This window comes from Centropristis striata, chromosome 12 (genome assembly GCF_030273125.1).
Source record: "Centropristis striata isolate RG_2023a ecotype Rhode Island chromosome 12, C.striata_1.0, whole genome shotgun sequence".
Lineage (NCBI taxonomy): Eukaryota > Metazoa > Chordata > Actinopteri > Perciformes > Serranidae > Centropristis > Centropristis striata.
This window is the reverse complement of record NC_081528.1, coordinates 25,503,317-25,530,560: the sequence shown is the minus strand read 5'-3', so window position 1 is coordinate 25,530,560 and position 27,244 is coordinate 25,503,317. Positions and strand designations below refer to the sequence as shown.

Sequence of the window (27,244 nt, the reverse complement as noted above, 5' to 3'; positions counted from 1 at the left end):
CTGCCTTTCCAAGCAGAAAGCAAAAAAATAAGATGCAGTAACACGGCTTGTAATAATGAGCTATAAAACCTTCTCTTATTTTGATGGTTCCTGTTTGAAATCAGTTAAATTAACTCAGCTTCTCCTGTGGTTTTTAAAGCTCTTCTGATCTTTTAGCTCCTGAAAAGTTGACAGTTTGGACTCATTATCTGAATCACGATATTCAAATTACCGTGTGTTTTCATGTGTTGGTGGGAAAGAGGAGAAGCTGCAGTGGAATTTTCAAAGAGAAAGGTGTTACAGTAGAGCCCCTAGAAAGCCCTCGATTCTGCTGCTTGCAACCAACTAGGACAGCTGGCCTGGGAGTCGGTTGACGTGCCCAGTGGAAGCCCGTTTGGCTCCAGGCGCTTGGCAGCGTGGCTCTACCCGCACTTGGCTCCTCTTCCCCAGACTGCCCTGCTTGTTTGGGCACCCTCTTCTCCCCTGTCTGCAGCCTGTCTGTTGCTTTACCTTGAGACAATGCGGGATAGCTTCAAGCTTTGTGCTGCTCTTCCACAACATAGCAGCTGTCATGCGCCACTGCACCACTGTGATTTGTTTCATCATTTTAATTCCTGTCATGGATCTTTTCATGCAGTCAGTTGAATATTTGTGTTTTGGATGATTAGAAAATGATGAGTTGTACCAGCAAGGCCATGTTTATCCTCTTGATGAGGTTTTATTCCATCAAAAGGCTTGGCTCGGTTACATTTTGAATTGTACATTGAAGGAGAAGCTGGTGGATGGTAATAATGGCTGAGATGATAAAATGGGCTGATGTGGCTGTTTAATTACGTGTAAAGACCGGGGTGAGACCATCAAAGACAACCACACTGCTGTCCCATCATGCACCTCATTTAACAGCGTAACAATGAAAGAATGATAATTGTGCAGAGAAATGAGACCGCAGCATTGTTGTCTGTTCCCCTCAAAAGATTATACGTCACCCAAAGCCTCAACAGCAAACATCATGCATCTTACTGATCTGCAGGTGTGGTGGAGATGGAAGCAACAGCTTGAGTGCAGTCACCAATGCATTTTACTAAGCATGAAAATCAATTTCACGCCTTAGCTATTGTGGCATAGACACTATAGATTCTGCATGGTCCAACACAATGTTTAATAAATAGCTTTTTTTTTTTAATGCAGAGCAGACCTGCATTAGGGCAGGGGCGCACCAAGAGAAGCTGGCAAGGAGATTTACACAAGAAATGCTATGGTTGCCCTGCAATCATATGTAGCACATTGTAGCACTATTCCCCAAGCTCTTGTCACTTTGTGTTTCAATACCGTGCCCAGTGAAGGGGAGGCTCCTATAAAGATTAGAGGCTGTTTGCATAAAAGAGAAAGCTGACAAAAGTGATGATAGACTAGTGTGAGATAGGCGTAACCTCTGAGGGAATGTGCTGTCCTCAGAGGGCCTTGTCGAACTTTAGATGAGCAGTAACAGCAGGCGCGAGAGGAGCTATTGGAGTCCAGCAACAAGCATCAAAGACAAGCAATTGGTATTCAGGGCGTAGCGTGTGGCACTTCAATGACAAAGTACACCCCCAGAGCCTCAACTTTCATTTCTGCATACTTGAGATACAGGTAGTCCTGGCGTACAGGATATTGGGGGGGAGTGGTGATGTCCACAAACAAAATGGAAGTAAAGTAGAAGGAAATGTAGTGGTGGGTGTTTGGAGATGGCATTTAGATACACGAGCAGTGGAGCGTATGTGGGCGCGGCTATAATGAAAGCAGCCTGCGATGCCAAAGGAAGAATAAAAAACAGGCTGCAGTTCGGAGGGCAGTGGACGGAGGTCTGGAAATGCTGCATAACTGAGAATCAATACAGATTAAGTGGTTATTTAGAATGGAGAGGGCAATTGCTTTGACATTGGACTTTAATCACTTGTCCCTTCTCAGACATTTTAATGACATTTTAGGGATTTTCTGCAACAACAAAATGTCCAATCTCTATATTTACTAATGATCTTTCTAAAGAAAAAAAGCAAATCTATTTTGCCTGCCTCTCTTAATGCCAGTTTTCCTTTTGTCTTCTATCACTCAAAGCTTTTAAGGCTTAAATTTTTCTGGCCAATAGGCATTTCATCTCTAAACTGCAAAGAGATAGCCACAGGGTAGTCTGCTTTAGTGTAGTGTAAAATGTGTATCTCTGAGGCAGTGGTAGATAAATTGCGGCTTGTGGACCAAATCTGGTCTTCCAATAAAAATATATGGGTTGAATATCAAAACGTGGACATGATTTTTATGCCTCTGCGTCGGCAACAGCTGTGACTAAAGGCACTGCCGGAAGCAGGGGGACAACTGTCATCTTTGGTGGCCCCATGTAGGAAAAAAGTGCAGCAAAAGTGCCCTCTTGGATGCCCCTATGGTAGATTAAAACATGATGAAGTGACCCTCTAGTGTGCCTTTTGAGTGAAGAAAACAAGTGTTTTTTAGGGTGCTCTTCCAGCAGAGAAAATTTGATGCATTTTCCCAGAGAGCGCCCTACATGGTCACCCACCACATGCAGCTGGTGCCCTTTTTATTTTTTCAGACAGCCTCAGTTCGCCACTGGCTGGAGACATTATTTTTTTCGAGTTGTCAGCCAGTCCGTCTCATTCTGGTGAGCGAGATATCTTAGTAACACCTGGAGGACATTTCTTCAAATTTGGTACAAACGTCAACTTGGACTCATGAATTAAGGGATTCGATTTTGGAGGTCAAAGGTCAAGATCACTGTGAATCACCAAACCCCTTTTTTTGCTGTTAATCAAAAAATGTATTCTCTACACCGTCCCTTTAAAACTATGTTGGCCACCCATTGGAAAATGAAATAACAAGCTGTCGACCACTGCTCTAAGGAAACCCTCATTTGAACACATGCGTTACATTGCCTGTGTGTTTTATTTATATCTGCATGTGATTAGGACATGGTGATTCAAAAGACTTCCCTAAAGAATAAACCACCCACCAGTTTACTTCTGGCTCCCCTCTAACCTTGTCTCGCTGAAGGGAAGTTCTCTTTATACCTCATCTTAGGTCACCAGGCTGGAAAAAAACACAGTTTGTCTTTATGACTATTAAAAGCCAGCAGGAAACTCACTGCTTCAGACAGATTTGCAAGAGGAACACCTACACAGATGATGTAACTGTGTCGCCTAGGTAGGAGGGTTGGCTGAGATCGACTATTTAGGTACTTCATTATGTACAGAGCAACATTATGATTGCTTTAGTATCAGTTAAAGACATTTAAAGTAGGAGGCTTGTGCAGTTTGCGAGTTATCTAACGTAGACCCGTGTTCCTTTTTGCTTTATACAACAGCTATCGAATGTAACCACTCCTTGTTAATTGTGTGGAAGCTCATTTAGAATACAGCAGTATGCTCTAACAGGGTCATTATATGGTGTGAAGGAGAGCCACATGTATAAAACTGTATTTATGGCAGTCTATAATTGCTCAACAAATTGTCTGTTCATTGATAATGGATTTTTGCCGTCATTATTTCCTAATTGAATTTTAAATGACCACCGTAGACCAGAGTGTGAATGATTACATTTAAAAGGAGATGAGAGTAGACTTTTAATGCATGTTCATGTGTGAACTGTATGTGTGTGTGTGTTCCAGCAGTCAATAATCAAATATCTCTCCGTCCCTGGTGGGCTTTCTCACCGTATCTTGTTTTCTCTCTCTATCAGAATCTGCTTTAAGCATCTCACTGCCGACTTTAGTTGCAGTAGAATCGGCCTATTTAGGTTTTGGTCACACTGCATCCCCGCTCTGATATTGATGAATCGACTTCATAAAGCACTGAGGCAGCACACTCTGTCGTCAGTAATCAATGCCCAGATCTATTCTTTTCTCTTCATTTGAGGAGGCGTCTGGAGCTTTCCCACTGCTGAGCAGATGAGCCTCGGGTCTTTGGGGAAATTGTCCTCTAAACTAGTGTCCTTTCCGTAATGTCTCACACATGCACATTGAACACATTTAACAAGATTGTCAACAAAAACATCACATTTAAATCTGACTGCCCCCACCGTCAGTTACATTAAAATAGAATGGCAATCACCCCAACTTCAAGGGTTTTTCCATCTGAGCAGAGGACATTCATCATGCGGACTTTTTAATTTGTGTTGTGTTGCTGTCTCATCTCATCCTCACCCTTGGCCTGATGCTCTATGACTGATGCCTCCAAACAAATTGTATATGATTACATAAAGCCACTAAAGCACTTTTGTAAGGTCAAGGTTAATGCTTTTGTTTATTAATAGAAATGCATTAGAGATGGATATGCTCTTAAGGGGGCTTTTACCAGTTGAGGACAGTGATGGGTCTGATCAGTAGGTTTGGACAGTATCCATGTGCAGTTATCTAACTGTGCTTTATCTTCAACTTTCAAAAAATAGAGCTTCACAATCAATTATTGTCACTTTTTTACGAGCAATCTGGTTGACCGCATGCCCTGTTACTTGTTACAACTATTGGCACTATTATGCACATTTAGTCTATAAAGTTTCAGTGAAAAATAACATTACAATCTGCCAGAGACCAAATGGACATTTTAAAACGGCTTGATTTGTCCATGAAACAGTTTATTATTCAACGAAAACATTTTAAAAGCTGGAAATATCAAATGGCATTTGTAGCAAAGCTATAAATGCCTGTGTCATTACTTAAAAGGGCTTTTGTCAGGTCAGATTTTTTATTCCTTGTCAAGTGCTTCGATTTATGAACAAACATCTGCAAACCTAATGCTATTCTAAGATGATGAAAATTGTTCATGATAGCTGCTAAATATTAGCATATTAGTGTTGAGCATGTTAGCGTGCTGATAGCATTTAGCATGTTGTGCAGTAAGTATTTAGCTCCAAGCCTCACAGAGCTGTCAGTGTGGCTGTAAACCATGAATAATAATAATAATAATAATCTGAAGACAGTCAATACAATACTGAATACAGTACCAAGTTACCACCAAGCACCAAGTGCCAAGTTAACATAGTGGCAAAATTGTGTAGTTACAATTTCCATGTGATGTGATCTATCATGTGATGCCATTGGGCATCACTAACACAATTAGTATGATAAGTACCAGTTTTGACATTATGTAAAACATGTCTAGGTATTGCATTGTAACTATATCTACTGAAATTTTGCAAGCTAACCAGCTAGCCCCAGCATGTCCTGTCTTGTTATACCACTTCTACCTCGAGAGGCAATGGTGAATCACTGTAGCGTCAAGTTTGCTCACAGAGAGGACAAAGACGCAGCTCCACAGTAAGCAGCTTTACACAGGTCCCCGTTGAGTCTATAGCTCCATCCAGGACTTGCTTAGTGGCGGCAGATAGCAATGTGAAAAGAAGCAGAAGCACGCAGACGAGCTAGGATCCAGGTTAGGGTTATCCTCATAAACCTGCTGTACCAGACGTCTTTCTTACCAACACCGGCTCTCTTTTCAACAAGCTGGCCGACATAAGACTGCTGATTACCAACCACCTCACAGACAGCTGTGTCATGGTGATATTGGATGCAACTTTGATAGGAATGAACAGGTATCCAGTTCAGAGCTGTATCCAGTTCCCTTTATGCATCCATGCTGTAGACTCTTAGTCATCTTGGCTGATAAATGACTGATTAATTTTTCTGTCAATCACCTAATGATTCATTGATTAGTCATTTCATTTTACTCTTGCTAAACTGATGACTTGTGGCCTTGTGAGGTAAAAAAAAAACACCCTAGGGAAGTATCTCCGACAGATGCTGCTATATCAACAGCTTGTCCATACTCCATACACAAACCCTTTGGTTGCCAGCAGATCTTTTGATTCAGCCAGTTCTTGAACATCATCCAGCCCTCTTCGTCTCTTCTCTGGCCTCTACTAAAAGAAAGTATATTTTTTTATGTGGATTCCAGTCTGCGGTACTCACAGTGCCACTCGGGAACTGGCTCATCACTGCTTGGACCAGGATCTGTTCAAAGTGTGAAATGCCTATGCCAAAATAAATCCAGCGGCATTGAATAATTTAATTGATGCTTATTATAGATAGTGCTCAACTCCCACAGATTTTACAGGCTCGCTAAGCCTGACCCCAGGCACTGGGGAAAGGCTCATCTGTGTCACTTTGTGATGGGTTGCCTTGTGTCTGTGTAACCCGCTTCCTTGTTCACTTCTCTTACTTCTTATGCGCATAGCCTCTGAGTCAGAGTAGAGATGTTACATTAAGGACAGTGTTGTTGAAATGAATGACTGTAATAAGTACAAGTTAAATTAAGACTATAAACCAAGGCTCAAATTCACCAAAAGATTGCTTCAAAACTTTTGCAAGTTTCTATATAAATCATCATTATCCACACTTCACTGACACAAAAGTTTAATTATTGGAGATATTTTTGCATAACCAAGTCCACAAATGCCAGTATTTCTACTAAAACCCAATTTGCATGACATTATGTACTGTACAGGTGATATGTGGTCCTCATTCACACTCAGTGAATGTGAGCCTCAAGCTGCAATATAATATTTGAAGAATACATCTATGCTGATGAAGAGAAATGGATTTTGTAAATTTCTGTACCTCATGATCTTATAAAAACCCTCCCGCTATATTTTCTGGAAGTATTTAAAGATATCACACTGCGTTTTTTTACGATGTCTATAAGTACTTCATGATGCAAGTTTTAATGAAGTGATCATTAAGCACAAAAATCCTACAAAATCCATGAAATGCCTATAATTTGTTGGTATTTTTCTAAACTACTTCTCCTTTTTCTTCCCTTCAGCGATCCAAAATAGCAGTGTATGAGAAGATGTGGTCATACATGAAATCCGCTGAGCCCTCAGTGTTTGTTAAGACCACACCCGATGGCGTAGCCCGGGTACGAAAGTCAAAGGGCAAGTTCGCCTTTCTCCTCGAGTCCACCATGAACGAGTACATCGAGCAGCGGAAGCCCTGTGACACCATGAAAGTCGGCGGCAACCTCGACTCCAAAGGATACGGTGTGGCGACGCCCAAAGGCTCAGCATTAAGGTGGGTGGAATAATATAACAATATCCTCCATGTTGTTATAGTATTCCACCTACCCTGATGTCCCCCTGTTGTCATTCTCTTCTCTTCCTCTTCTTGTTTTTTTATGGACACAGAGGTAACGGTAGTATGCCTTTTAATGCACTTGGATACAGCGGTTAAATGATAAGAAATGTCTTTTTAATATTCTATATGTGTGATATAAGAGTTGCTAATTTCTAGTGGAAGAATCGAATCCAGATGATAAGGCTAAAGCTAACGATCACTTCATATTTATGTCTCTCTTACTGTTGCTTTTCTCTCTCCTTCGATCTCTCCTTCTGTCCCGTGTGCTGTCCTACCTGACTGTTGTGTTGTCACTTTTAATTTAACAGTTCAATGGTTTTTCAATTTAGCCTTTAAAAGCTGCGCTGTCACTTGTGACGAATGTTAATTGCATGATGTTTGTTGTTGTTACTTTTCTTCTCAATGACAAGTGTCCCCATCCCGCACACTTCAGTTCTAAACTACGTAACCCTTCATGCCACCTTTTCCAAGATTTAACACTGTCTTATCCTTATATATGAGCCTTTCTTATCTCTCCATATTCCTTAAATTTTTAAACAATTTGTCCTTTCCTAGACCATTCTGATTAACAGATTCTGTGCTTAAGCCCCTGCTTTGACAGTGGTAGTCTCACTACCATTATTTTGATGCTTAGTACAATTATTACTTTGCATTAGATTTCTCACGGACCTGTGCATTTTCTTACAAGTTATGTTTTATCGTTTCAAGAAATGCTGTTAACCTGGCAGTATTAAAACTGAATGAGCAAGGCCTCTTGGACAAATTGAAAAACAAATGGTGGTACGACAAGGGAGAGTGCGGCAGCGGGGGAGGTGACTCCAAGGTCAGCCTCGATGTCACCACAATCGGGTACCATAGTGCAGAGTAATCGGCAAGGCTGTTACAACAACCCAACCATAACCAAACCAACTGTCCACCCAAGCCAACCTACTGCTGCCCCATGGCAGATTACCAAATTACCTGCTAGTCTGACCAGACGCTTTAACAGCTCAGATCCAACTAAGGAGCCTTTGCTTATCCGACAGAAAAATATGTGTTGTTATTGAGCGTAATATTCATAGATTAGGAAAGTTTTCTTTGAAGTAACTGAAAAGGGGAGACTATTAGGGGAATGTGGCTACCCTGCAGTTGTGAAAGGATGAGCTTTGTTTATTCACCCTTACACATGTGTAGGGCAGATCACTTAGTCGCAGATATTAGGACTTTGTCTAAGTAGCTTTGACAGTTGATGAGTCACACACATGTAATTCAAGAAGAAGCTTTTAACTTTGCTCGTGATAGAATATTCCACATTGAAAAAGGCCATAACCTCCAGCCTTCCCTCCCGAAGGTGAACTTTGCTAATCCTCTAAAATACATGGCTTCGCAGTACTTCACCGCACAGCTGCTTCACATCCATGACACTGGCCCAGAACCCGTGAGCTTTAAAGCCAAGGTGATAAATTCTACTTAAAACGTCAAAAATGGCTGCTCAGCTGAGGCCTGACAGGAAAGCAAGGGGAACAGCGGCGTCTTGAGGGGACTAAGCATTGCAGGCAAACGTGAGAATTCTAATTATACAAAAAATACCTATGATTTCTTTTTAATGAGTCATCTGATAAACCGCCTGTGGTTTGATCCTCCACTACATGCAGTTCCTTCCCCAACTCATTAATAACCCAGCTGTGACCCTTATGACCATCAGATCTCTCCCTCTTCTTCTGTGGTTAATGATGAATGATTTTTTTGTTCCCATTGTGGAAGCTAATGGTGCAGAGTGTGAAACCCCACTCAGCCATGACAACCTAGTATAATGTTCCTTAGATTATGTGCCATGAAGAATTGTGCTATTTTGTTTCGATTACATATGAGTCAGTAGCACTATATTCTTTACAATGCAGGTCAGTTTAGTGACAAATGATGCTGTCGGCACAAATGTGATGATATAGATCAGGTAATTGGTTAGATTACAGACAAGCTGCAAACTCCCATGGACTGCAGATTGTGTGATTACACACTTAATGACATTTGTCATGGATTGGTCAAGACCACAATGAACAGTTAAGTTGCAGCCATGTTTAAAACCACAAGAGGCTGCATGAGGATAGATCGAATAATGTCTAGTTAAATGCCTGTGGTTTATCTCTGAAAAATATATATTTTTATGTCAGCTTTTTCAGTGTTTGCATTGCTAACATTGCTATGTTCTGTAGTCAATAAGCTCAGGAGGCCTCCCTGTGCTGCTGATGCTCAGTAGCCATTTGCAAGCATCGGTCTCTTGTGCTGCCATCGATCTTTTATCATGCACAGGTATGTACTGTCTGTTTCCTGGCTTGTTTTGGCTCCCCAGGACTCAGTGGAAAGGCCCCTGATTAGGTGGAATAAAGCGGCCTGGAGCACTCTGCTCCAAACAGTGCATCCGCTTGGCCCTGTCCCACTCGCACCTCCGTGCTCCAACAGACATCAGGAGATGCACACAACTGCATGCACACACCCCCTCACACACAGTTAACACAGCTCTTACTTGCCCTCAGGCACAACACAGTGCAGCCTAGATTGAGTTTCAGACACAGAGCATGTTACGGGGTAATTGCATTGTTAATCAATGTCTCTCCAAGCCAAGACAATGGTCTGGTTCTTCACAGTCCGTTTCTCCAGATTGGCTATGAGGGATATACAGTGGTGTAATCTTCTCTCAGTGCATTATGCATTGCAAATGTCCCCTTGGGGGACATTGTTGCCAGGGAGTAGTCACTCATTTATCTATGCACTATTTTTCTTTGCTCTTCACTTTTACACAGAAATGAACCTGAACCACAGATGATTCACTGTTATATTATTACTACAAAATGTGATCTTTTTGGGGTGTTTTTTTCCTAAAGTAATTCAGTGCCATCGAAAATTATGAAAATGAATGATTACATCCGGTAGGTTGACATTGTATAGATATCAAATAGCAAGAAACAGCTGTGTTACACATTAGATTATGCAGCTACAGGCAAATATGAGAGGAGTTATACCACTGATACTTTTGAGCTTAGTCCTGCAGCTCTGCGCAGTTTAGATGGGACACACTCATCTGACACTAATCTGGCGTAATTGGGTGATAAGGTTTTCTTAGCGATATGTCGGGATAGAACACGTAAGAATTAATTAAGCTTTCACTTTTGGGCATAGTTGCTTGGATATGAAATTGCTTGTAATACCTCCAGAATTGATTGTTGTCATGCTGGCGACAGTAGCATTAGCCGTCGCAGGATTAAGCTGATGTTGTGGAAATGGGAAAGGTAGTACCCATCACTCAGATTTTTCTGTTTGTTAAGACAAAGCTCCTGTTGTGACTGAACTTGTTAAACGCTGCTCAGAAAGCTTCTGTGATCCATTTTCCTGCCCCCAAATCAATGCACCCGGGTGCTCTTTGATATTCATAGACCTGCAGATTGTACTTTCGGTACCTGCTCGTCGCCCTGTTAACAGCGTCTGCCGATTACTCAAAGCGATATGGGTAGGTCCTGGCTTTAGACTAGGGGTTATAAAGGTAATAGGTAGAATGCCTGCTCTTTGTGATGTTGAAATAGCCAGGAGCCCTGCTTTATCGCTTTGTAAAGTATGTAGTAGTTTAAAGTTGAATAACATAAAATAACATAATATAATGTTATTTATGTTATTTCCCACGTGAAGAACTCCTGTAAACCTTGCAGTATTGAAACTCAGTGAACAAGGCATCTTAGACAAGCTGAAAAACAAATGGTGGTACGATAAGGGTGAATGTGGAACCAAGGACTCTGGAAGTAAGGTCAGTCGCTGCAGGTCTTTTGTACTGATTCCAAATTGCATTTTGACGTACTGTTCATATGCAAGACAAGACTTCTCTGACATCTATAGTATACATTTTGTTTATTTGCTACACATGATTTTTTTCTTTTTTTCAGTTTTTCCGCCGCAAACTGTAACACAGTTTATAAGTGGCTTTAACACAAGGCACTGCTTCCCCAAATTCTTTTTTTTCTTTTATTGCCATAAAAATGAGAATTTTTTTGATGCAATATAAAATGTAGAAACTCTTTTTTTCTATAAACTGTAATGATAATAATATGGGGAAAATTGCCTTTCAGATACACCATTTCAATTGAAATCATAGCAGTTAACAGTTGTTGATAAATGCTATTTTTGCTCATTTTCACTCTTGACATTCATGATACTTTGACCATTATGCTGCTGTTCCTATTTACCAAACTGTTAATGAAAATTTGATTTATTTGTGTTGTTACTAGTTTGCATCGAGATGTGTCTATTAGATTCTTCGACCTCCTGTGGTGTGATGCACAAGCAGAGCCTCTTATTGTGATGACTTACTCAAATTCAACTTCTCTAAGCGGCGAGAGCGCCGTAGGGTGTCCTCTGAATCTTGTGGCTGCTCGGAGTTGAGGTTAGAGGCTCTGTTTGCACATTACAAGAAGTTGGGGAATGTAATAAACCCACTATTTAACCCTCTGAGATACAGTCAAAGCCTCAGATAATAGGTTAGGGTTGCTAGATAGCTTTACGATATCTCCACGCTCATAGGGTTAAACTGCAAATAGTAAAACTCTAATGAACAAATTTTTAATGAATATGTTTGGTAGGTAAGCAGCAGCAAAATGGTTTGATCTTTAGTGTTTTTTTTTTTTTTAACTTTAATGGAGCTATCATTCATCTATTATGAATTTGACTGTACTGTATGACAATGTTGCCATTAGAGTTATACGTACATGTCGCCAAGAGGATTTTAAAAAAAGATAGGGATTTTCAGAGCTGTCGACCTATGCGATACTGACCAGCTTCCTTACATGGTCAAGAGCAGAAGCCATTTTTTATATGTATGCAGTGCAGGGAAGGGAAAGCTCTACATTCACCAGCAGATGCAGCATTGGCTTCTTTCTCCTCTCAGTGGAGAATGGTTTGACTATGGCAGTCTGAAGTTCCTGACAACTTTATGACATCCATAGGAAAATCAGTTCAAATTGTAGCCTTAGCACCTCATTACATCTTCAATTTTTGGTTGCTTGTAGCTATTAGTGTCCATAATCTGCCATATGTAGCACCAGTAAGATAAAGTATGATGATGTGCTAGAGCAGTTTAAGTCCAGGCTATGTGAGGCTCAGTGTGAAGGATACAGGCTGTATTTTGTTCTGCTGCCTGCACTCTACTGCAAAACTCTTAACTATGTTATTCACTTTCCCCCAGGACAAGACAAGTGCTCTCAGCCTAAGCAATGTGGCTGGTGTCTTCTATATTCTGGTCGGAGGGCTGGGGCTGGCCATGATGGTGGCTCTGATAGAGTTCTGTTATAAATCACGGCAAGAAACCAAACGGCTGAAATTGGCCAAGAATGCCCAGAATTTTAAGCCGGCTCCCCCGACCAACACCCAGAACTTTGCCACATACAGAGAAGGCTACAACGTATACGGAACTGAGAGCGTTAAGATCTAGAGGTACGTCGCCCCGGCTTACTGTCCGCACTGTCCCCGGGCACTGTGGGAGATGAATCATTTAGCTTTCTGTCATATCAGTGAGAGTGAATAATTTATTTGTATGTGTTGCTGTGTGGCTGCTGCTTGTGAAATTGTTTATGGTTGTCATGTTGGGCACAACAGAACACGCATGCCCACTCAAATACAAAACTCTGAGATATTGTTCATGCCTTGTAACGTATAGCTGCATGGATTGTGCCTCAGGCTATGTGAAGGTTACACACACACACACACACACACACACACACAAGACACAACACACACATACGCATGATCTTAGCAAGTCAAGGGAAACACAATCTTTTGTTGTGTGCAGTATCAGAAGGCAAGGCAGGTTTATTTGTTAAACACCTTTCAACAACAGGGCAATTTAAAGTGCTTTACACAAAACAATAAAAGTATTAGAAAGAGACATATATAAAATGACTTTCAAATATGAAAATTTAAGACTGAAAACGAACAGTTAAATATTTAGGAAAAAATATAAAAGTACATTCAAATTTTAAATTTTAAAATTGAAAGCGAGTTGATAACATTTTTTTTTTTTATGTCAAATATCAAAGGAATAGAAGTTACAGTGGAGTATTACCGAAAGGCAGTGCCAAACAGACAAGTCTTTAGTCTTGATTTAAAAGAGTTGAGAGTTGCAGCAGACCTGCATTTTTCTGGGAGTTTGTTCTATATATATGATATATGATATATGATATGATAGATATGGTGTGCATAAAAACTTTGTTAATTAAACATGTTACAGGGTCAGCTCTTCCAAATGACAAAAAAACTAAAAAACATATGTTCTCACTTACCTCTATGCAGATATTTTTGGTTTAAGCAGCACAAGTTTTAATATTTCACCCTCTGTCTCAAAACAATAGCGCTGAATGACATTTAATTTGTAGTGTTCACAGAATTAAAAATTGAAATTAAAGGCAGTATTGATTGATTTTTCTGTGGCCACTTGGGGGCAGCACAATAAGCTTTAAACACAAGATTTACATAATAACACTAGTTGAAATTTTGTTTGTAATCTTTATGTAGACTGGTGTTCTTAAGGCTCTTCAGCCATAGTTCTACTAAATGTGCAGCGATATTCACCAGCTAGTTCCTCATGTCATTTCGGTGTCAATTATGAATCCCACTGCTTTCCTTTGTAAGACACAAGTGAGGTAGATAGTTAAGGTTAGGCATTAGCCTTTGGTAGTTAGAGTCAAGATAGCCCGTTGGTCAGGGGATAGGACTTGCACAAATTGAGTTTCTAGTACCTCACGTGAGCATGAATACTCTAAAAACGTTGAGCAGGGTGGTGAAAGTGAATCAAAACAAAAAAGGTGCAAGACGGAAAACCCAAAATAATATGCTAAAAGAGGCTAAAACACTCCATTGTGATGAGGGGAACTGAAGAGTTGCTGGATATTTCTTAGTGAGTTTAAAATTACCCCATTCATATTACATATTGTCTAGTTTTTCCCTTTGTTAATATAGAAATAATGATTAGAGCAGCTTTAAAAAGGTGGACAACAGAAACAGTGTCCCTGTTACTCTGTATAGTCCACAGAGCACACTGTAAACAGCTTCTATAAGGATTTCCTCTGTAGAAACGTAACACAACAGTTCTGCAGCAATGAACTAAACACAGGGGACTCTGATAATTACACTGTTAAAATTGTTAGTTTGGTATTTGATTGGATTGATTGCATATGTGTTATGTTGCTTCTTGTTAAACAGACAGTGTAATGTCTGTTTACAGAAGTACAGCTGTACAGCAGAGCGGCATAATTTAAAGATCCTGAAACAATTTAAAATAATTTACATGAAAGACTTCTGTTCTTTCGTCCGTGCTCTTCTCACTGGTTTCAAGTGGCCCGGCTCGGCTGGAAAAAAGAGCACGTACTTCAAATAGACAAAATCTGATGACAGCTGGTGGGCTGTTTGCTTATGTTGCCAAAGCTGTCAATCAAATCTGATTAAACCACAGCCACACAGTTCTGATGAAGCAGATAAAGTTTTTCATAACTCTTTGAACCTTTCATTCAACTGTTGCTTGTTAAATCACAAATATTTGAAACCAAGTTTTCAAAGGTTTTAAAAAATAATCAAATTAAATTGAATTAACACATTCGCTTTTGTTTTATACATTTTAATCTTTAAAGGGATAGTTCTGATTTTAATTTTTTGGCGTGGGGTTATGTGAGGTACTTATCAATAGTCAGTGTATTACGTACAGTTGATGGTGGTTGGCAGTTTGGACAAGCTTGATGGAAGCAAAGCAACATAGTGCTGTGGTCGGGGGTAATGTATTTTAGCCACCTAAAAAAAGGTCCACCTAAAAAAATCTAAATTAGTTTTCATGTATGTCAAATTTTTTATATTTTCACCTCTTTGTATTGCTGTCAGACAGCCCTTTCCGACAGGGAACTGAAGCTAGTATATCCATTCATGCTCTCCTCAAAGCCACCAGACTCCTTTGACAAACAACAGTAATTTAAACTTTTGTATTACTGTGTGACTTTTTTGAATCTTACCCTTTAAAACACCAAAGCAACACAATAACACAAACAAACTAAACAAGTGAAGCAGCAGTAGATCAGCAACTCCCATGTTCTGCAAGATAAAATTACAGTTTTTTTAATGGAGTCTGGTGACTTTGAAGAGAGCATAAATAACACCATCTTTAGCCATCAGAAAGGACCGTCCGACAGCAAGGTAAAGCATTGAAAATGTTCTAAATATAGCGTACGCTTAAAGTGGTATTGATTTTTAAGTTGGCTGAAATATTTTGCTGCTGACGCTGTCTACAGCAGCTTAGATTCACTCCAAACTATCCCTTAAAAATTCATACAGTGATTTTTTAATTATTATTATTTTCATGTTTTCAGTAAACATGAGTCAATCAGTCTTGGAAAATAAAAAATTCTTGATGATAACCAAAATCATTACCAAGAAAACCACCGAAAGTGGCTAGAAATCCACTCTTAAATTAAACTCTTATGAGCTATTTTGGTTATTATCATTATATTTGTCCACCCAATTGCACCTTCAGTTGTACCAGGCATTAAAATGAACAAGAAATAGAAGAAAACAAGGTGGTCTATGTATGTGGATGTCAGTTTTTTCCCCCGCCATTCACTCCACACCTCAACTCTTCCTGTGTCTTCTTCTCCTCTGTGTGTCCTTGCAGGTTTAGGAAACATTTCCATTGTCCCTTACAACTGTGACTGAACATCTACTGTATGAAAGGACAGGATCACGGGGATTGAGCTCAGAGCCAAATCCTCTCGGGCGGACACGGCAAGATAATCTGCAATGACGACACGACTGGACTGGTCACGGGAAGAGCCGATGCGGTTCCCTCCTCTCAGTGCCTTATGGAACTCCGAGTCCAATCAATGCAACTCATTCACAATGATATTGCTTTTTGCTTGAAACTCATACAAAACAGAAGAATGGTGCAGTGATTGAAATATATAGATATATATAGATATATATATATAGATATATATAAAATACATTTGACATGTTACAATGAATGAGAGAACTAAAGCCATCCTTTGCAACTCTAAGCACACTTTGAAGTGCCAGAAAGACAACAAATCTTATATGACAAGTGTCTAATTGGTTTTCTTGTAATCAATATGATCCGATTACTCTTCATCGTTCTGCTGCCAGATTTTCACTGGTTATATGTGTTCAAATAATTTTATTAGATCTATTCAGTGCACTGTAAGACACTGGTTATTAGACAATAGCTTTTATACTGCTGTAAGTCACTTATAGTGACCTTGTATTTGTTTTAAAAGACAGACTGATCTTATTGGAGCGAAATGCCATTCAGCCCGAAACAATTCCGAGTGTGTTGTTTGTACTCTAAACTCTGGTGCTGCTGCCACTGTCTTCTGAACGTTCGATGGGACTCACAAAGAGGAAAAGATGATCTGGTTTGGCTTTTACGCACTACAGAACCAGGTCATAATTCGCACTTCCAATACTGCCAAGAGTGTGTTTTGTATGACAAAAGAGTGTGTAAAGCAAAGTATTCATGCTTGAGTAAAAGAAAAAAAGAAAAAAAGAGAGAGAAAAAATCTGTTTGTGAACTACAGTTTGTAAAATATCAAAGGAGCACTGACTCGCCAAGGTTCGTCGCTCTGAACAGTCTTTCCCTGAAGTCTAGAGTCATTCAAGTCTCCTGTACATGAAAGTAAAACCAAACAAAAAGGGTAATTCAATTGTAGATTAACTGCAATCCAATTAAAGGATAACAGTAATGGCTTTTAAACTGTAGTATTTTGGATTACCTTACCATGTCTTTTAACAATTGCACATTTTACAATGAGCTGTGGTTTGCTTTTAATTTGATTTCCTTTAATAAGCATTACAGTGTTTGGTGACTTCACTTAGTAAATGAAAAATATATGAATACAACGGAAAATAGATTTATACAAGGTTATACCAGGGAGAGCCCTGCAGCTTAGCACATTTCCATATTGCTGTAATAATTTCCTTTCTTTCAAAAAGACTGTGATTCCATAGGATTTAGGAAGATCGTTATCTTATCACCTGAAACTATGGCCAGATAGTTTTATATATGAAAAAAGAAACCGACAATGTGAAGAAAAACAAGTTGAGGAAGACGTGTACATTTAGATAAATGAGATATTTATATTACATGATGAAAGATTGGTCCCTTTTTTTCTTTTTAGTTTGTTTTTTTCTAAGAAATTTGCATGTAAATTCAGTGATGCTTGACAAGCTCTGCTACTCACAAACCGACCTTAGGTTAATGTTAGAAATCCAGCCCTGGCTATTCTTTTGTAAATCACCTTTTTTTTTTTTTTTTCTTTTTACGCCTCACCTTCTGCAACAAAAAAACGCCAAGCATAGTAGTGGGTACAAAAGAGCAAGAGATGCATGCATAATTTGCTGAACCTCATTAGTGAGGCGCTGTACAGAGAATTTTAATACATTTTGTAAATAAAATGTACAGAAAGGGTCTTGTGTCTGTGTTAATGTCATTTCACAACACCATTTGAACCTGTCTATGCTGAATAAAAACACTGTGGATGATTTTGTGGCCTGTGGGGGTTGACGGGGTGCATCTGTGCTCAGGTTAAACACACTGCATACTTTAACTCCGGTATCAGTAGCCCCCTGCAGACACACACACAAAGAGAAGAGTTTCTCCTGTAATGGGTCCAATATTGAGCCGTTAGTCAGTGGAAGTGTGTGTGCATGTTTTGGATCAATAGTGAGCACCATCTGCTTCACTCTCGCTCCCCTGCCTTGCATCTACTGATTGAGGGCTCCATTGACAGCTTCATCTGCCATGTGATCTTTCTCTCTCCCTCTCTCTCTATAAGATGTGACACAATCAATAATGTATTATTATAACCACCAACTGCTTACAAAACATACTGCACACAGAATGCTGTGTCGCTTATAATTCCAGCACAAGTTGTAAGCTTTAAAAACTACATTTTCTATCCAGACCACATCTATAGTGCATCATGAGGGCATTCATAGTGAATTATAATGCATTTATAATGCTTCATGACTAAACCTTTAAACATACATATTGCTTTCTGATATACGATACCAGCAGTCATAAAACATAATAGAAATAAGGTGTCTTAAAGATGCTCTTGACTACAGCTTATAATAGTTTATAATTTATTATGACTACCATTACTCGCCTATACACAACTAAACAATAAACAGTGCACTCAGTGTGCTTTAACAGTCCAATATACATTATTGCTGTATGTTTTAATTAAAGTGTAAATTGAAGCATTTTTATTCATTCATGCTTTATCATTACATTTCATTGTTGGCAGTAAGTAAAATATAATGCATTTCCATGAATTACATTTTTTATTCTATATCATAAGTGATAATTACTGTATATAAATGCCAGAATGATAATAAACAATGTAGATAACTGCATGGAAAATGTGTCTGCTTTCAGAATGGGACTTTAACAGATAAACCTATACAGGGTATATAGTAAGAAAAATACATTTTTCATTTTAGAAAGCCTCATTTTCAATATGGTATGAAGACAGTGAGTTACTTATTTTGGCACCTCAATCAAAATTACTTATGATGCAACATACATTATTTAAGTGCATGAAAAAGCATTACATTTTACTTATCACCAACAATGAACTTGTGATAAAGCATGAATTATAAAAAATCCATCAATATGCATCAATAACTTATGACACTGCATTGACTCCTTTAACATATTATGACTTCCTTTTACCACTGATTGTATAGAGTATTAGGGGTGTCGATTGTGGGTTTTATCACAATGCAATGTAAGATTGATTCATTGGAAAAAGATACAATATTTGCTGATCTCTAAAGTCTTCCACTGTGATTTGGTTGGATTCATGGGCCAGCAATCTGAACTGTTCCAGATATTTAAATGAAAAACAGTCCATTCTTTTTAAAACAAAGGATAAAAATAAACCTTCTGTTCACTTTTCAGTGCCTCATTGCATTCAAATGTTTTTATGGATTAACTTAAAGAGCCTATGATATGCATCGATGTTTGGGCTTTGCATCCATGCAGTTGGATCATTCATCCAACACTTAAATTTATAATCATTATAAGTTGAATCTATAAAGTTAAGATGTTGATATAGTGTATGAGAAAGCAATATGTGTGTATATGAGTGCAGTAATTTTTAGAGGACATTCTCATCAGGATTTACTTTAAGTAAATACAGCAAAAGGGTGAAAGTTAATCATTTAAACCCTGCTTATTCGCACTGTGTAAATTCTCACATATACAGTAAATCAGCACAGTGCTCAGTAGATTGCCCAGACAGTCTGTGTCATTTCACTGGTCTCTGGGTCTGCATTGTGTGGTAAAATGAATTCCTTCTTCCAGAGATCCAGCCTGCCACAGCTCAAATAACAAATCCAACAAACATGGCAAAACACCAGTATTTTTTTTCCCTTTCATTTTTGGATGCAGACACTATGATTCAGGATTTATTCACTGCACCAGTCCTGTGGAACAGACTCAGGCTGTATGAACCGCTACTGTATGATCCAAACAACCCATTTCTGACAAAGCATGAAAGGATATTGCTTTTTTGTTCTTCCTTTGCTTCACTGCCTCTCCTTTTGTGTTTTTTCCCCCTTTGTTATGCCTGGACTGCTTTCAAACAGGAACAAGACAACGTGGGGGAGTGGTGCGTGAGGATGGCACTGCACTGCAGTACATGATGCTCATGAGACTATTCTCTGGAATTAGTTTACTCACCTATCAAAGAGGGTAACACAGTGGCAGTGCTTGTCCTGCAAGAATAGGAGAAAAATAAGAGGCAACAAGCAATTAGGATGAGGCCTTTCATTCAGAAAGTGACACAGGGAAAGGACGTGTTAATCTAATCACACGAGCAAGAGAGCGCTCTTCTTTCCACCAGAGGACAACTAATAATCCCCCGCTGTGTCGCCGCACACTTCTTGCATCAACTGTGCGACTATAGTCTGGCTTCTAGTGCTCGCTGCCTCTTCAGGCCTGTGGCTGTGAAAGCTAAACTGATCTAACATGGACACTGTCATTTAGGGAGGGTGCTTATGTGTGTGTGTGTGTGTGTGTGTGTGTGTGTGTGTGTGTGTGCATGAGAGAGAGAAAGAGTGTGCACGAGAGAGAGGCAGAAAGACAGAAAACTGAAAAGGCTGAAGGAGGACATGTCATGGGGAGGATACTTTGATTACCGCCATAGAAAAAAAAGAGAAAAAAAAAGCTTTCTGGTTCAGTGGCTCCCTCACTTTGCAGTGTACTGCAGTCTTTCACCCTATCTCTCTCTCCAAGGACACAATGAATAAATCAGATTCTAACTCAGTTGTTCCATTTTCCTCTTTTCTCCACTTTAACTCTTCAGCTATCTTCAAGTGCACCTGAAGAGACCTGCAATTGACATTCAAGTTCAGTTGACACTGATCATTTTCCTCAGTATGTACTCTCCTCTATAGAGTGTAAAATGATAGTTCAAAGGCATTATCATAAAGAGGGCGTTTTATGGACTGACTTTTGACATAAGGGCTTCTTCGTTTTTTTACACTATAGCTGATGTCATATTCTTCCCTCATTTTGAACATTTCCAAAATCTTTTGCTCTTTAAAGCACATTTTAATGGCTCCAAAGACAACAGAGATGTAGAGAGGTGACATATGGAGTGAAGCCATGGATGGATTATGACACAACGGGCCCCTGGGCACAAAAGTACAAAAGGCCCCATCACTTCTGAGCAAAACACAGACATTATAGTTGTGTATCCTCTTTTTGCTGTTGTTTTGTGTCTCTTTGTAGTTGTTATGCATTTCTCTTTGGTTTGGGGTATCTTTATGTACATTTTGTGCCTCTATTGAATTGTTTTGGTCTTTTTTAAGTAGTTTTTTTTGTTTTTGGTTTGTGGCTGTTTTTGCCCCTTTTTGCAACTATTATGCATCTCTTTGTAGCCTATAGTTGTTGTGTGTGTCTTTGTGATCATTTTACATTTCTTCTTAGTATTTCTTTTGTCTCTGTTGTAATTTTGTAGATCTTCGTGTACATTTTGTGTCTCACTTTTCATAGTCCTTGTGAGTGTCTGTGTGTCTCTAGGTAGCTGTTCTGTATCTCTTTGTAGTTGTTTTGGTCTTTTTTGTCTATTTGAAGTTTTTTATGTTTATTTACGGTGTTTTTATGTTTCAATATGACCTTTTTGTGTCTCTTTATGGCACATGTCTCTTTGGGTGACACTTTAGGTGGAGGCCAAGGATCCCCTGAGGCCTGTGCAGTAATCCATCCATGTGTGAAGCCTTTGGGGCATGACTGAAACGCAAGATATGAAAAAAACAAATATTAGCACAGAAACACAATTAGCATTCTGCAATGAATAAGACATAATGATATACATAACCCATTCTTTAACATTATAAGTGTTACATAAAATAATGTACATTTGCCATGTTTTGTAGCCATGTCTCCGATTTATGTAAAACCCCACTTCTCCAGACTGTGACTAATGCAGGTGTGACTCAGAAACCGTGCAGATAGCAAAAGGAGATCCTGTTACTGTTTGACTAAAACCTGAATGGGCAAGATTCATGATTCGCCTTTGAACACAGCGTGATGACTGGCGTTAGATGTACCAGATCCAGCATCTGCAGAGACAGATGTCCTTGTGGGAGTTTGGTGCACCACAGATTCAGGGCCTAGAGTTAATAGAGAATGAATGCTGCAATACACAAAACAAACACAGTCAACTGCAGTTCTGACACCGAAAGACAAGACGTCGGATTAGAACGGCAATGGTGGCTCAAGCTGTTAGGCAGACTTTATGTATGGTATGGAAGTAGCAGCTCTGAACATTAAGCAGTACCTTGTCCAACAAATCCTGCTTTCTGCTGCTACATGTTGACAAAACAGTAAGCCTGTGTGCTCTTCAACACTTGTGAACAGGTGAACCTCTAGATGGCCTGGGTCTGTCTTCATCAGACGCAGTAGTGGAGTAAGTTAAACTACAACTACCAAACTGTAAGTAAATGCCATGCACTGAAAATGTTACTTAAATAATAGTATGTAAGGGGGATCAAGAAAATACAATATGCAGAAAAATGGCCCTTGTAACAAGCACGTGCAGAGGGAGCGGCTGAGGATGCTTGATATCCAAAGTGCCCATCATTTATTTTTTTTATTACTATTTTTATTTTTGTGTGAAGGCCTGCCAGTTGGACTTATCAAGAACAACATATACCAATTTTTGAAAATTTCACTATAAATAAAAATGACCTGGCTGCTCTCAGCTTGTTTATGTCACATCATGACCTGTGGCAGGTGAAAGGTCATCACGTGACGTAACCTCAGTTATACGAATGTGTGCAACCGTAACCCCGGACACAAACATCACATCTATAGTGAGTTTCATGAGTTTGATTGATTATCAGGTTTTATTTATAGCCCTAGCGCTGTGCAGCGTCACATTCAAGTCGTGCATTGCGCCACATAATATAGGTCCTGACTGCAGCCTCTTCCCATAAATAGTCTGGACTCACAGTGACGCTCACCTGTGGTTGTCTGTGAGTATTAACTGCTTGCTGTGCAGTGGTTGAGGTCACATTATGTGCTGCGCTTGGTTCGTCTGTTCACTAAAGCTGTTGATGCTGATGTTACAGTGAGCAGGACAGAACTCTAAGTCATTTGCACTTTCTTCCTTTTTGCATGTCGTGTTTGTCACCTGTTGATTTGTGTCAGTTGAACGAGCCTGTGCCGGTCTGCTAGAAGCTTTAGTCATTATGGATATAAGTGAAGTTGTGCTGTATAAGGAGTCATCATCTGTAATTAAACCACTTGTTTCCTACATGTATTGAACTTTTTGATGTGGAACGAAGTTTTAAATCTGCATTTTGTATTCAATCATTTAAGTGTTCAGTACTGATCTGTACCACTGAACTATATCTTAGATCCAGTGGTGGAATGTAACTAAGGACATTTACGCAAGTATTGTACTTAAGTACAATATTCAGCTACTTGTACTTTACTTTCATTTTATGTAACTTTAAATTTCTACTCTGCTACATGTTAGAGGTAAATATTGTACTTTTCACTCCACTACATTTAGCTGACAGCTTTAGTTACTTTTCAGGTCGATATTTAACATAAAAACATGATACATTTTAAGTGATTAGACATCTAACTAAACCTCATATCAGTATATTTAGTATCTAAAATGAACCCTATCTTTACAAAATTAAAACACTGCTTACATGACTGCATCAATAATAATAATCCAAAAATATATTTGGAATATATAAAACAATCTGAGTGGGTCCATTCTGCATAGCTAGTACTGTTACTTTTGATACTTTGAGTAAATTTTGATGCTGATACTTTTGTACTTTTACGACAGTAAGTTTTGAATGCAGGACTTTTACACATTTCGCAGTGTGGTATGAGTAATTTTACTGAAGTAAAGGATCTGAATACTTCAGGTTTTTAGGCTCAGTATATCAGACTTTAAGGACCTACCCCTCAAGTTTTCTGCACAGCCTATATATGATATCATTAGATTATTATAACTCAGCATTTTACTGATGTAGCTGGTTGAGGTTTATTTATTTTTTTATAGAGGACTGTAAATAATGATTATTTCCATCATGGATTAATCTGCTGATTATTTTCTCATTAATCGATTGCTTGTTTAGTTTGTAATTTTTCTGAAAATAGTGAGAAATGCTCATCACAATTCCCCAGAACCCAAAGTGACACCTTTACAATGTTTCTTTTGTTCAAACAACAGTCCAGTTTTCCCCCAAAATCAATTAAAACAATTCCAGCAAATTATCATATTTGAGAAGCTTGGACCATGAAATATTTCATGGTCCCAGCTTCTTATTTCTGAGATAAATAAAATTATGTCTTAAATTATCATCAAAATAGTTGCCACTAAATTTTCTGTCAATCATCACCAATTGGTAAATTGATATGTCATCTTATCTGTACTTGTATGTAGTGCTAGCGAGTAACATTTATTACAAATAATATTTTAGAAGCTTCTTGTATGTTTTATGTGCAAAAATAAATGCATACATTGTAGTAGAAGTTGTGTACAGTACCTGAGTAGATGCACTACTTTACATTTCCGCTAGTCAGATAGACAGCTCAGCCAGGGTTAGGTTGCATTTCACAAATGAAGAAAAAATCCTCTTTGAGAGACTCTGTAAAATATTGTAAGAGTTGTTTTCAGTTCCCTTTCACCTGCCTCACTGATACCCCGGGTCATCATTTCCTACATTTCTCTCATTTCCATCCCCCTCAAAAAAAAAAGTTGTGCTCAGGAAGGCATTATAGAAGATGTTGAACCTCTTGCTCAAAACACAAAATATCTTGCGGCTGCATTACATTATTGATTGTTGGGGCTCTGTGGAGAAATTGGTATGTCTTCCTCTGCAGCAGTGATTTCTCTCAATATTAACACTGCTGCACAATGCTGAGTGTCGGAAGCCTTTGCTCTTTGAGTCTGAGGCATAAACAGTGAAACATGATGGTTAAAGGCCTTGTGGCTGTGCTGTGTGGTCATCTACATTTCATCTAATCCTTAACTTCAAACATTAAAAGAAGCAGTACATACAGTAACACTATATGGGTTAGAATATACTATTATTCAGTTCTGAGGGCATTCTGAAGTGTTTATGTTCTTTAAAGGTATTCATGAATGTATGAGATGTTAAACAAATGATATATAGCATTTCAATGGCAGAATTAATAGGATTTTCCTTGGAAAAAAATAGGCTTATACAAGAGTAATCCAATCAACACTAATGACCCACTAGAAGTATATGCAGTATAACCCGGTGCCAGATCCTAAGAATACGTCCAAGAAGAAGCTATAAAAATGGCAAACACAGACCCGAAATAATGCAAATATAGTGAGGTGAAAAGAAGGGGTATAAATCACAGGTTTCATCACAATACGATGTTGGATCGATTCATTGGACAATGATACGAAATTTGCAAATATCACAAAGACTGCCATGGTAAGACTTTGATTTGGTTCACGTCAGGGGCCAGCTATCGATATGAGACCATATCATATCCACATTTACCAACCTGTTACATTTCTATCTTGTAACTAACAAAAAACAACTAAAATAAAACCATTTTATTTCTGAGTTCTTCCAGATATTTAATGAAAAACAATCCATTCTTTTTTAATACAAAGAATAAAAACTGACCTTCTGTTCACTATAAAGTGCCTCATTGCATTTAAGCGCAAATGTTTTTCGATGGGTTAACTTAAAGAGCCTGTGATCCTGTGCTATGCATTCATAACACCCAGTTATTATGACTCATGCACTCATGAGTATATTTGCACTACCTCTTGGTCAACAACTTACTGTTACCTTATGTTTGACTTGCACTATTGCACAGCATACTGCACAAACTTACATTTTAAAGATTATTTATACCTGTACATGCCTCTCTCTTGCAAAACCGTATATTTACATACAGGTGTAATTTTTCTTTGTATATTTGTACAATTTATTTTTTTATCCTATTTTTTCAATAATTTTTTTCTTACTTCGGTCTTCTCTGTCACTGGCGTTCTGTCAGAAAGCAAAGTACGATTTTCATTGTGCAAAGAAACGTGTTTCGATTGTGTATATGACTTAATTATAAACATAGACCATTCCCAAGATAGGTTCCACTTCTCAAAAACAAAACAGGGAGATTGTAAAAATAAGTGTATATTAGCGTAAATGTTTGGAAAAGTAAAAGTTGGATCGCTCACCAATATATCGATATTTGATCTATATCGATGTATCGTTACACCTCTAGCAAAAAGTGAGCACAACGAAAGAGGTTGTCTTCCATGTGCTGGTGAGCACGTGTGGTGTCCCAGAGTTCGAGGAGGAGGAGAGACCAATTTTGATGTGTTGACAGACTACAACAGACAAATCCTTCTCATTCTGCCTTTAAATAGTGAGCTTTAGAGGTGTTAGCGAGGAGATATTTTTCAAATGGAGCACCTTTGGGATGAGATAAAAAACTATGATGTTCACAACATGGATGAAAAATCTGCAGGTACTGCAAAACAGCCGCAAGTCAGCATGGATTAACATCCCTACGGAGCATCGCCAGCATCTTGTTGAATCAATGCTTTGATGATTTCAGCTGCTCAGGAAGTGAAATGAAGTATGAGCAAAGTGTAAGTGAGCTATTGAGTGCATTGATTTATGACAGCTTTGATTGTTCATGCATGTTGTTTGGTACTTTCACTAAACATGTGGTGGACAGAGGACCATACCGAAGGGACTCACAGTGTTGGATAAGAAAGAAATGAACAAAAAGTAGCAGGAGTTGGAGTCCTGCAGAGCTTCATTAACACGCCCCATTAAAAGTGACAAGTAGCTCAGTGTGACTTCACATCTGGACATTGCACATCTTCGTTATAGCTCAGGGCAGCAGGCTTTTATGCAGTAATAGATCTGGCATACGGCTGACTGAAAAAATATCTCCTTTGAAATGGAATTCATGTTGACCCAAATATATTGCAGAGTTCAGTCTACATTTAAGAAGTGAACTGATCATCAGTCATCAGCTGCCACAGCGCTGTGAGTTGTTTTATTTCTCACAAAAGGAAATTGCTTTTGTAACTGTTTGTTTGGGTTGTGCTGGTCACTGGTCTTCAGCTCTGGCTTTTACAGTCTAATGTGTAATCCAAACATCATAACAGATTTTCTATGCCGTGATAATTGCTCTCCACAATAACAAAAGGGAATATGAGTCAGCTGTGGTCCATCCCTCTAGAAACCACTGATTGGCTTTTGATGAAAGTTCAGTTGTATGTTGTTACTCAACTGCACTGTTTTCTAAATCTTTTTGTCCTTGGGAGGGTGGTGGGTGAAGGGTGGAAGCGGGGTGCTACGAAATGGATTTTTACTGTGGGGAATGATGTGTTCTCACATTCTAAATAAACAGATCAGCGCATAGAAAGGTCACTACATAATTTGTTGACTCATTCGTGAGTCATGAAATAATGCCTCAGACTGATCTGGGCCATGTTTCCCAAAAGCATCTTGAAGCTCAGATTATTGCAGCACATGACTTACAATCATAGATAATCTTAGCCTTGAAGGAATAGTTTGACATTTGGAAAAAAAACACTT

The 27,244-nt window shown here is 38.8% G+C and overlaps 1 protein-coding gene across 5 annotated transcripts in view; it reads left to right on the top strand.

Moving 5' to 3' along the window:
* Window positions 1–17,647, top strand: part of gria3b (glutamate receptor, ionotropic, AMPA 3b) — a 91,821-nt gene extending 74,174 nt beyond the window's left edge. Inside the window, exons 13-16 of one of the 5 annotated variants that reach the window (XR_009395309.1) lie at window positions 6,783–7,030; window positions 7,802–7,916; window positions 10,754–10,868; window positions 12,300–12,432. Coding sequence is in view for 4 of the 5 variants with exons in the window: in XM_059345813.1 (XP_059201796.1) it covers window positions 6,783–7,030; window positions 10,754–11,123 (618 nt within the window). In the remaining variant the exon portion in view is untranslated. Of the gene's footprint in view, window positions 1–6,782; window positions 7,031–7,801; window positions 7,917–10,753; window positions 11,134–12,299; window positions 12,548–15,764 lie in introns of those variants that run through there. The other 4 variants (XM_059345815.1, XM_059345814.1, XM_059345816.1 and 1 more) reach the window with 4 other exon arrangements.
* Window positions 17,648–27,244: the final 9,597 nt, after the last annotated feature.